At 46.0% G+C, this 12,411-nt stretch overlaps 1 protein-coding gene across 5 annotated transcripts in view; it reads left to right on the forward strand.

The window, feature by feature from the left end:
• The window catches only part of ATXN10 (ataxin 10), a 168,055-nt gene that overhangs the window by 59,303 nt on the left and 96,341 nt on the right, over positions 1-12,411 (forward strand). For all 5 annotated transcript variants that reach the window (XM_045062513.1, XM_045062514.1, XM_045062512.1 and 2 more), the window contains one exon: positions 6,871-7,036. In XM_045062513.1, the coding sequence (XP_044918448.1) occupies positions 6,871-7,036 (166 nt within the window). The remainder of the gene's footprint in view (positions 1-6,870; positions 7,037-12,411) is intronic.

Raw genomic sequence — 12,411 nt, forward strand, 5'->3', positions numbered from 1 at the left:
GGTCACGATCTCACAGCTCGTGAGTTCAAGCCCCGTGTCGGGCTCCGTGCTGACAGCTCGGAACCTGGAGCCTGCTTCGGATTCTGTGTCTTCCTCTCTCTCTGCCCCTCCCCCAGTCATGCTCTCTCTCTGTCTCAAAAATAAACAAACATTGAACAAGATTTTAAAAAGTTGTGATAAAGGACACATAACTTCAGATGTACTACAGTAACCGTGTTCACGTGTGCAGTTTAGTAGCGCTCTGTACACGACACCGTTGTGAGGCCAGCCTCCAGAACTTCCTCACCTTCCAAAACCAGAGCTTCCTTATTAACAGCTCCCCATCGCCCCTCCCCCAGCCCCTGGCAGCCATCATCTGACTTTCTGTCCCTATGATATTGATGACAGCGAGTGCCTCCCGCAAGTGGAATCTTGTAGTCTTTGCCTTGTTATGACTGGCTTATTTCACTTATGATAATGTCCTCAAGGTTCATCCGTGTTGTGTCAGGTGTCAGAATCTCCTTCCCTTTTTTTTGGTTTAAAATTTTTTTAACTTTTATTCATTTTTGAGAGATAGAGAGGGAGATACAGAATCCAAAGCAGGGTCCGGGCTCCAAGCTGTCAGCACAGAGCCCGTCCCAGGGGCTCGAACCCACGAGCTGCGAGATCATGACCTGAGCTGAAGTTGGATGCCGAACCGACTGAGCCACCCGGGCGCCCCTCTCCTTCCTTTTGCAAGGCTGAATCCTCTTCCGTTGTGTGGATGGACCACGTTTTGTGTACCCACTCATCCGTCGGTGGACACTTAGGTCGCTTCTGCTGTTCAGCTCTCCTGAATCAGGCTGCCATGACCATGGGAGGGCAGCGGCCTAAAGTCCGATTGTTCTGATGTTCGTTTCCCGTTCTCTGTTACCTACCGTACTGCCGGCGTGGATCTCGCCCTGCCATTTCAGTGGCAGGTCCTGCCTGCCCAGGACGTGGTTAAATTCCGTGGTGTGGCTGTTTGAGGCCCTTTATAATGGTGCTTCATTTCCAACCCCTGCCCCTTCTCTCCTGGTCACCACAGTGGCAACAGAGAACTCCTCTCAGTTCTTGAGGCCTTCCCTGTACTTGCTTGCCTTTGCATGTGTCCCTTTCTCTGCCTGGAACGTCCTGGCCCCCCCCTCTCCTCCTCGTGAATGTACAGCTGACCCTTGAGCCCATGGATGTGAACTGCACAGGTCCACTTATGTGCCGGGTTTTTCCAGTAAGTACAGGCCTGTAAGTGTATTTTCTCCTCTTCCTTCTGTTTTCTTTTTTTTTTCTTCAATTTTAAAAAAAAATTTTATTTATCTTTCTTTTCAAAAGCTTTTTTTTTTTTTTTTTGATGTTTATTTATTTTTGAGAGAGAGAGACAGACAGAGCATGAATGGGGAAGGGCCACAGAGAGGGAGACACAGAATCTGAAGCAGGCTCCAGGCTCCGGGCTATCAGCACAAAGCGCGATGCGGGGCTCGAACTCACAAACCGCGAGATCATGACCTGAGCCGAAGTTGGACGCTCAACCCTCAACCGATTGAGCCACCCAGGCGCCTCTTCATCTTTTTTTATTAGACACAGAGCACGAGCAAGGGTGAAGGGCAAAGGGGGAGAGAGAGAGAGAGAGAGAGAGAAAGAAAGAGAGAAAGAGAATCTTAGGCAGACTACATGCTCAGGGTGGAGCCTGACCCAGAGCTTGATCCCCCAACTCTGGGATCATGACCTGAGCCAAAATCAAGAGTCAACCCTTAACCAGTTGAGCCTCCCAGGTGACCCCCCACCTTATGATTTTCTTAATAACCTTTTCTTTTTTCTAGCTTACTTTATTGTAAGAATATAGTATTAACACATATAACATCCAAAATATGTCTTAATCAGCTTATGTTATTGGTAATGCTTCTTGTCAGTAGTGGGCCATTAGTAGTTAAGTTTGGAGGGAGTCAAAAGTGAAATATGGATTTCTGACCCTATTGGGGGCCGCTGCCTCTGTCCCCTATGTTGTTCGGGGTCAGCTGTACACTCGTGCATTTAGGTCCTTTTCAGAGCTCATCCGAGCTTTTTGTGGTGACCGCCTCGAACAGTTGGCTGAAGGGCCTGAGGCCTCAGTGCTGATGGTGTCTGTGCTGGTGTGTGTGCAGGGGGGCGGGGGGGAGGGCGCAGGGAGGAGGGGAGTTGGGGGGGGGCTCAGCAGAGGCACTCCGTCTGTGATCGAGGAGAGGCTCTTGGGTTCCCTACAGACCCCTTTTCAGGCAGTAACGGGGAATTCTGCGCTCAGAGTGGTACGTTTGCAGGTTAATAGGATGGAAAAGATTGAGTTTTTCTCAACAGGGACAGGCAGTGAACGAACGTGCTTCCTGTGCATCTAGAATGGATGTCCTAGGTGGGCGCCACCTCTGTGATGGCGCTGAGACCGTGTCCTGTGTTTTGTGGTTCCCGTGAGGGGCTCCACTCGAGAACCCTGTGGGGATACGTGGTGCTTCCTCCGAATCGCCTGACGAGGTGCCCTGGCCGCGGCCCCCGCCTGCTGAATTGCAGTGGCCCGTCGGGTTAGCGGCTGCTGGATTTAAAATCGTGTGAGGATCGGTCAGTGAAACAGGCGGTGTGTTCCTTAAGTGCCTGCTGGTGGTCCCTGGGGCCTCGAGGTGACAGCAAGACACCGCCCCTGCCTTTCATGTGGGCGGGCCTGGCCGGAAGGTGCTGGGCGTGTTTTGCTGCCCTTTCCTGGAGCAGCTGCTTTGGGCTGTGCCCTCGGTTGACTCCAGGCCGCTTGGTGAGAAGTGGTGGCTGCAGAGTCCCAGGCAGTTCCCGTGACTGATTGGCAGAAACGAGGGTCTGCGCTTACGCGGTTCTCTGGTCCCCCTTCCCAGTGAGTCGCACTATCATTAGATTGACACAGCTGCCCTCGGAAAACACTATTGTAGTTTCCAGGCTTGTGATCTCTGCAGCAGGGTAACGCGCACAGCGGCGGTGGTTCCGTGGCTCACTGCTTTGGAGAAGTTCCCTCCTCTTGTGCGTCTGTGTTTCTTCTGTCGGATAGGGGTACGGATGGTAGCCTCCCCGTGACATGGCCATAACTATTTGAAACGTTGGATGAAGGGATCCGTGCCTGGCATGCGGTCCTCACTCAGTCAGTGAGTTGCTTCTGTGCTCCTGCTCTTCTGTGTCCTGACTTTCCCCCCGGGTAGCACCCTACAGCCTTTCACTTCATCCTCGAGAGACCCCGCGACGTAGGTGTCATTCTTGCCGTTTTCCACGTCGGGATCTGAGGCTTTGAGGGTTAAGGTATTTGCCCTGCCAAGGTGGCCGGCCTAGTGTTGGACTCAGCGTGTCTGATGCCAGAATCAACAGTCTCCTTCCCCACCACACAGGAATCTCGTATGCCTGTAGCTTAGGGATGAGCGAGGTTAGTTCGGCCACGGCATCTTGGTTAGCTTGTCCAGGTTAATACAGGTTTTGGCCCTTATGGCACACCATTCAACAAATGGTATCTGTGGGGCGGTCCAGATGTAAATTCCAGTTCGTTGGGGCCATCAGACCTTAGTTGAACTGCAGAGATTTAAAAAAAAATTTTTTTTTTAACGTTTATTTATTTTTGAGATGGGGAGAGACAGAGCACGAACGGGGGAAGGGCCAGAGAGAGAGGGAGACACAGAATCCGAAGCAGCTCCAGGCTCTGAGCCGTCAGCACAGAGCCCGACATGGGGCTCGAACTCATGAACCATGACAACGTGACCTGAGCCGAAGTTGGACGGCCAACTGACTGAGCCACCCAGGAGCCCCAAATTGCAGACGTTTTATTTCCAGAAGGAGAGACTGTTATTACGTGCCCTGCTCATAGAACTCACGCCCTTACAAGCTCCCCCTGCTTCTTGGTACCTCACTCCAGTCCCCCCACAACCACCTTACCCATTTCAGGGTGGTACAGGTGTGGCTATTAACATTAAGCCTGCATTGGGCACCTGGGTGGCTCAGTCGGTTGAGCATCCGACTTTGGCTCAGGTCATGATCTCACGGTTTGTGGTTCGAGCCCCGCGTCAGGCTCTGTGCTGACAGCTCAGAGCCTGGAGCCTGCTTCGGGTTCTGTGTCTCCTTCTCTCTCTGCCCCTCCCCTGCTCATGCTTTGTCTCACTCTGTTTCTCAAAAATAAATGAATGTAAAAAAAAAAAAAAAATTAAAAAAAAAATGAGCTTGCATTAATCTAAGCAGGACTTTCAGATATAAATTTTGCTATAAAATTTTCCCTTAAATGTATATATTTCCCTTAAACGTATATATTTCCCTTATATGTATATCTTTCTCTCTATATATATATATTGCCTTTTTTTTTTTAAATGAAATGGGAATCCTGATTTTGAGGGCAGACTGTGTAACTATTTAATCAGAAGTGAATCAGAAATAGAATGCTAATGACAGCCAGTGGTCGAGAGAGAAAATTACAGAAGCTTCGGTCTGCATTAAGGGGTGTGTCCGGTGAGCCTGTGGCAGCCCGAGTGAGGACTTCTGGGTTGAAGAAGGCTGGAGGACTCTCACACTGATGTGTGACTTTAGATAGCTAGTCTCTGACGTCTCGCTTCTTCGTTCTTCACCTCTGGGAGAGTCGCCAAGTCAGTGAGTGAGTAGCACTGGTATTTTGTTACGTTTCCAAGGAAGTGTGCAGAGTGGTTCCCCTGCAACTGGAAGGAGTCAGGCTTCCCACATGACATCCCCCGGTCCCAGATCACATGGTACTTTTCAGTACACGTGTTTTCTGGCTTAGAAATGGAGGGGCAAATGTAATCCACCGTTAAAATACATGATTTCGAAAAAACATTCTTCCTTGAGCTATTAAGTCCCACGTGTGAGTCCCACATTTTGATGAGACGGATGGTTTTTGATGGTGGCTAGATGTAGGGGGGGGGTTGGACAGTTAGATGGGGCCTCTAGTTGGGCCGGCCCCCTTGTAAATGGCAGACGAAAGTGTTTGGACCCACTCCCTGATGATGGGAGCCGTTAAAGGTTTTTATTGACAGATAACAGAATAGAAGTCAGATCATTTAATAAAGTATAACTGATTCTCAGGTGATAGTTAAACTTGACTTGTATTTTTTTATTTTGAACATTCATGTTCTGGTCCCCCCCCCCCCCACCTTAAAATCACTTAAGTCCTCGTCTGCTCTGCTGTCCCATGTTACAGTCACACAGTAGAGGTGCTTCGCCCGAGCAGGGAGGAGTGTGAGGGGTGGACGGCCTCTGCTGAGCCTGTAAAGAAGGCAGCATCTGCACCTGTTACCATATCTGGCAGCCGCCGCTTCCAGGCCTCCCTCCGTGTGTCCCCTGGGACTCCAGGGCCTTCCTGCCTTGCCTGATGAACTTGGGTACCACCCTGGGCCTACTCTTTCTGTCTTGGACCTCACACAACCCCTTCAGGGTCTGCTCCTCCCTTTTCTGTGCTCTGTTCTGAGTCCACGAGGCGCTGAGTTCCCTGAAACCAGAGCTTATGACCTGTCATACCTAGCAGCCATTGTCACGCTTTCCCAGTTTAAAAAGAATATTTTTAGCGCAGACATCTGGGTTCCTTTTGGATCATACCTAGTAGGTAGCCTCCTCCCCAGCATTCCCGGAAAGTCGACCTGCCTGGGGAAAGTGGAAAGCCTGGCTTTACGGCCTGAGAGCACCCCATTCATTTTTAAAGCTTCTGTGTGAATAAGGGAAAACAAAAATGACCCTAGTACTGCACTGTTTGTTGTTCTTCTGTACTCAGTTGAGGGGGTCATCTGTTTTATTTTGGATTAATAATTGCTGTAAGAAATCTGAAGGTTTTAGGAGTTTTGAAAACCAGTAAGGTCTGTGTGTGATTTTTTTTTTTTTTTTTCCCAGAAGGATGATCTTTCCCATCATTTGGCAAAAATACAGGAAGAGTTTGGTATAGTTTCATTTCATGCTTGAAACTTGCAAGAGTAAACAAATTCTTTTTTTTTGTTTGTTTGGTAAGAAACGCTCCAAGCCTACTGTAAGTGAATTTCCCCTATTTGCTAAGCATTCCTGTCCTTTCTGGTTTAAAAATAAATGAGAATTATACATGTAATCTCAAGTCAGAACGTAATTTTGAGAAACATCCTGCTTGGTTTATGCTGGATAGATTGCCCTGGGTGAGACTTGTTTTTTTTTTTTTTTTTCTCAGAGAAGGAAAGAGTTTGTTGAATAGAAACACTTATGGGATAATATAAGTGTTGATGGAAAATCGAATAGGTCTGGTCTTCAGATTTATGTCTTGGTAAACTAAAATGATGAAATAAACAAAGCCAGCCTTCACAGGAAGGACAGCAAAGTGAGTGGCTGAGGCCTGTGGCCCAGGAGTGAGAGCTGGAATCCTGTGTCTGGGTCCTGATGCAGCTCGGCACGTGTGATATGGGGCGTGTGAATTGGCCTCACTGAGCCCTGTTTGCCGTTCTTAGTGCAGGCCAGTGGCACTGCCTGTCTCTTGGGGTGTTGGTAGAGTAAATGAGATCCGTGTGTGTAAGCGCTCAGTAGCCCAGGAGCGAGCTGTGAACGGATGTGAGTCCCCTGAACTTTGCTGTTGTTGATATTGTGGATGCGTTATAAAACTTGACAGCATTTCTGAAATAACTGAATTAAGGGCTCACAGTAAAGGGCATATAACAGGGGCTCGTTTCTGTAGCCACATCACATCAGAGAAGTCAAGATTTGAAAAAACATGTAACTGATGAAGATTGATTTTATTCACAAAAAATATTTGCCCTACTTAGACATTATAAACAAAGTAAGGAATTTAAAAAATTAAAACATCCTCTTAAAATGCGCTCTATAAATATTTTTAGTATGGTGCAATTTCAATATTTCGTATTTATGTAAAATTTTTTTTATGTTTCACAGAGTCACCTTGTTGGACCTTATGATAGCGAAAATCGTGGGTGATGAGCCACTGACCAAGGATGACATCCCTGTGTTTTTGAGCCACGCCGAGTTGATTGCAAGCACGTTTGTGAATCAGTGCAAGATCGTGCTGAAACTGACCTCTGAGCAGCACGCTGACGATGAGGTACGAGGACAGGTTTCATAGTCTTGGATGAGAGAGGGAAAGGGAGATTTTCTCACCTAGTCTGGTCCTCCATGAGAATTTCTCTTTTAAAGCTTTAAAATATAGTGCGTAAATAACATATGGACTGAGTGTGCCCCGTCTCCAAATTCGTATGTTGAAAGTCTGGTGGCCCACGTGATGCTGTTCGGAGGTGGGGCCCGTGGGAGGTGTGAGGTCCTGAGGCTGGAGCCCTCGTGAATGGGATTAGTGCCCTTATGCGAGAGACCCCGGAAGGATCCCTTGCCCCTTCCACCACGTGAGGACATGGTGCGGTTGGCCATCTGCAGCCCGGAAGAGGGCCTTCATTGGAACCCAGCCGTGCAGGCACCCTGACCGTGGACTTGGAGCCTCCAGAACTGTGAGCCATAAATGTTGTCTCTAAGCCCTCCAGTCTGCGGTGTTCTGTTACAGTGGCCCGAATGGATGAGGACAGTATCCTCGGTTTGGAACAGTTAGGAAAACACAGGTAAGGGAAGACAGTGCCCATCTTCCTACCATCCAGAGTTAACGACTTGAAACAAAAATCTGGTTAACGTATTTTTCCAGGCAGCTAACATCAAATGTATGCATGCACACGTGCACAAACATGTATTCTGAAAAATGAAACCATGCTGTGCTTTTTGTAAGTTTCTGTTTTTTCTTCTACGGAATGTAAGTTTTATGAGGGTAAAAGTTTTGACTCTTACGTTCCTATGTTCATGGTACACAGTAGGCATTCAGTACCGGCTGACTGCATAAACCGTCCATTGTGAATGTCATGAGAAAAGCCAGGGTAGCGTTGTAAGTAAAGAACTTGCCGCAGCTTGCCCGTCTGGCATTCAGGTTGTTCCCACTTGTGCTCACTGTCGCCAGGGCTGTGGCACATGCCTTCACAGTTACATCTTTGTACGTTTCCCTCGTATTAGCCTCGGCGTGAAATTGCTGCCTGTTTTAAAGCTTCTGGTACACATTTTAAATTGCCTTCCAGAAAGTTTGTTTCTTCTGTCCTTGTAGGAGATTCGCGATCATACACCAGCCTGGTCAGCTTCTTCAGGTATTTTTTTTTATTCTCCTCAAGGCTGCCCTGGATCATTCGAGTCTTTACCAAGGGGATGGAAGCTAGTTTATGCCGATTCCGCTTCCCTTCTCTTTGCGTGAGAAAGTCTCTTTATTTTTGTCTGTCCCATCTTCCTTCCCTCCTGTCTTAAAGTTAGAATGGGTCTTTCTCTGGAATACTACTCAACAGTAGAAAGGGATGTGTTTGTCACACAGGCAGAGAGGAATCGCAAACCTGCTGCATGAGGGTAGCCAGAGTAGAGCGCGAAACTTACCAGTAATAACAAAGCCTGCGAAACGTCACCAGGGGCTGGAGGTCTGGAGGGGTAGAATTGATTGTGGGGGGCACGAGGGAACGTTTTGGGTAATGGAAAGGTTGTATCTGGCTGTGTGTGTCGACACAACTGTGTACCATACACTCAAGATGGGCGTATTTTTATTGTGTCAAGTATACGTCGGTAACACTGACGTCTGTGGGAATGATGGGTGGGAGGGGCTGCCCTCCACAGGACCACCCACCATGCGGATCCATAGCGTTTTCCAGGGAGCTGTGCGTGATGCCACGAACCTCTTAGCTTCCCTTGTAACCGCGGGCCGCGGTTAGGACTTCCACTGTGATGGTAGATTTCCTTCTCGGTGAATGTACTGTTTTTCAAGGTTACTTTGCTGTGGATTTTCTGTGCCGCGTTCCTACAGACCACATTTGCGCTCGCTGGCAAAGCTGGTACTTTCATTCTCATTTCTGTGCTAGAAGACACAGGTTCCTACTGCCTTTCCTTCCTGGAGATAGATTTACCTTTGTTTCCAGTAGGAGGAGCAGTGAGCTGTGCTTCTAAAAAGTTTCAAAAATCGATTCTCTAGGAGACAGAAAAGGAACTAAAACTTAGTACTTGGTTAAGACCCAGCTTTCAACTTTTTCAGGGCACTTGTATTTATAGTACAGATAATTTCAACATTGTCATAAGAAATGACCTGATGAAACTAGTTTTTTTAATGTTTATTTTCTTTGAGAGAGAGAGACAGATAGACAGTGTGAGTGGGTACGGGCAGAGAGAGGGAGACACAGAATCCGAAGCAGGCTCCAGGCTCTGAGCTGTCAGCCCAGAGCCCGACGTGGGGCTCAAACCCACAAACTGCGAGATCATGACCTGAGCCAAAGTCGGATGCTTAACCAACGAAGCCACTCAGGCGCCATGGAATTTTTTATATTGAGGAAAGTTTGTGTATTTTTTTCAGATAGTTTCATTTCTAAGATGGGAGGAAATACTGTATATTAATAGATGGAAATTAACTTAAGTTTATTTACTTATTTTGAGAATGAGCAGGCAGGGGTAGGGCAGAGAGGGAGAGAAAGAATCCCAAGCCGGCTCCGTGCTGTCAGCACAGAGCCTGATGCAGGACTGGAACTTACGAACTGCAAGGTCATGACCTGAGCCAAAACTAGGAGTCAGACCAACTGAGCCACCCAGGTGCACCAATAGATAAAAATTTATAGACCGTTTTCTTTTGAGAACTGTCCTGTCTTCCTTCCCTTCTGTCTTAAAGCTAGAACGGTTAGAATGGTTCTTTCCCCGGTAGTTCACTTTTTAAAAACTCATTAACCTCCACCCTCCTGACTTGTGCACGTTACCGGATATGTGTTCTCCTTTAAGTTAGAAGGTTTTAAAAAAGCCACAGTAGTTTTTAAGAAGAAGACCTCTAACCTCAATATTTCAATATACCATATACCCAGTGGCTACGGGGGCTGGCCTGTACTGACTTCTGAGTCCATCGTTAAATGTTCAGAAACCCCTGAGATGTTAAATCCTCCAGGGTAGAGGTATTTACACCGTGGAAACCAGCAAATGCTGCTGATCGGGGCTCCCCACTCCTGCCTCCTCTCCCTGTCTCCCCCAGCCAGCAGACAGCAAACCGCAAACCACTGCATTTACCCGGCTGGGATATCCATAGGACAAGATACCCAGGAAGGTTCTTACCATGCTGTGGCTGAAAAATTGAAACGAAAAGTCGTGTTCGTATCATCTGTGTGTTAATTTATGTAATTGTGTACCTCTAAAATCCTGAGTTTTTTTTTTTTTTTTTTTTTTTTTCCATGCCGCCTTAGTGAAAATAGTCTTAGGTTCTCACATTGACGTGCGTGCTTCTGCCTTTGGTATTTTGCGTGTACTCTTTTTTCTAGTTTCTGATACATTTTTGTCGCTCCTAGTGTGCTGTTTATCTCGTAGGACTGACGGGTCAGTTAGCTTTGTCTCGAGCCTTCGTCTTGTTGCTTGTGGTGAGCCTGGCCTTTCCTCTGAAAGTGAAAAATATTTCCTTCAGTTTTGTATTTTCTTGTATTTGTCCATTAGGAAAATGATCTTCGGGTTGTGGGTTTCTCATCCTGTTTCACTCTGCGTTCCCCAACTTCAGTTGTAATATGTTTCTGTAGTAGGCATTTGAATGAGAACGGGTAATCTTTTATTCCACAGACTGATAAGGGATTAAATATCTGTGCTATGCAGATAATACTTGCTTATTAAGTAAAAAAAGTTCACACTGAAGTCAGCGAAACAAAAAGCCCTCATTCTCGCCCAGCCCTCCTGTTTTCTGCGGATATATTAGCATATACTTTTTTCCTTTCAGAGTTTTTTGTATGTACACGCCTGTGTTTTGCCTCTTGGTTTGTTCCAGTACTACTTTTTCTGTGTGTCTTGTGCACTTCCTCCTCCTTCACAGGTGAACAGTGTCTCACTAGATCGATCTGCCAGAACTTTCTCATTGACCGTCTGTCAACATACACCTCAGTTGCCTCCAGGGTTTTGTTTTAAAAACCTTTTCACAGATAATGCCCCAGTGTAGGTGTCTCTGCAGTTTTGGACCAGCTGATCTGGAATTATAAATTCCTGGAAGTCGAATCGCTGAGTCAGAGTCTGTTTATTTAAAAATTTTAGGAATATTTCTAAATGCCGTACCAACAGAGCATGAGAGTGTGTGGGTTTGCAGCCTTTCACTAATCTGATTTGATTACCATTTCTCCTTAATTGTTTCGTTGTCCAGCATGTTCATTTTTTTGTGTGTCAGTTTACCTTTTAAAATAAAGTTATTAATGAGCATTTTCAGAAAATTGGTGTTTTTGTCACATATGCAGGAAACTTTTCTTTCCCCAGAGTTAATTGTTTGTTTGAATTTATTTATGATATTCTTAGCCTTTTAGAAGTTTTAATTTTTGTTTTTAATCTAGTTAGGCTTACCAATTTTATCCTTCTGGTTTCTGAAGGTTTTTGTTTTTTTGTTTTTGTTTTTTTTTTTTTTACATATTTTATAAAGCCATCTCCAGTTAGACTGTGGAAATATGCACCTATATATTCTAGGGTTTTTTTTTTTTTTTTTTTTTTTTTTTGGTATTCTGTCCACATTTTTAACTGGCCTTGAATTTATTTTTGAGTAAGGAGTGAAGTATAGATCCAAGTGAATTATTTATGTCTTGATGATCCAAGAGTATATAATCTTCGGTAAAGGACGGCTTGGATTTGAATCTTGATATCCTTTATCATTGGTGTCTGATCTTCATCTTGGAAAAGTTACTTACCCTCTGTGCCTCCGTTTCTATACCAGTAAGATGAATGGTATTTTTTTTAATGTTTAGTTATTTATTTTGAGAGAGAGGTGGCCGGGGGGGGGGGTGGGTAGCGCGTGCGGGAGTACGCACAGGGGAGGGACAGAGAAAAAAAGGAGAGAGAGAATCCCAAGCAGGCTCCGCACCATTAACACAGAGCCTGACGACATGGGGCTTGGGGCTAGTGAGATCATAACCTGAGCGAAAACTAGGAGTTGGACGCTTACCGACTGAGCCACTGAGGCACCCCAAGACAAATGGTATTTCATGTAGGCATTTAGTATGCTGACTGGTACATAGTTAGTGTTTCCCAAATATTAGCTGTTAATTGTTGTATCAATGCCATTTAGTGAGTAATCTCATCCTTTCCATTAATTTTAATGTTACTTTTGTCATATATTAAATTCTTGTGTAATTTTGGATCCCTTTCTGTATTTCCAACGTTCTACAGAGAGAACCAGTGAGATACTAACAACCGTCAAAGAGCTACGTGTTTTATAGGCACTGAAGGCCTGCTGGAATGACTTAAACAGAGATGCAAACACTGGTCTGTGCACAAGGCGGTAATTAATTACATTCCAGCCAGACACAAGTAATCTGCCTTTCTGTAGAGAAGAGTCATTTGCATAATTATCAGTTTTCCACAACGTTAAATTTTGTAAGGGTGAAGTTAATCTCGCCAGATGGTCTAGATGGGAGACAAATC

Source organism: Felis catus, chromosome B4 (assembly GCF_018350175.1).
Source record: "Felis catus isolate Fca126 chromosome B4, F.catus_Fca126_mat1.0, whole genome shotgun sequence".
Taxonomy (NCBI): domain Eukaryota; kingdom Metazoa; phylum Chordata; class Mammalia; order Carnivora; family Felidae; genus Felis; species Felis catus.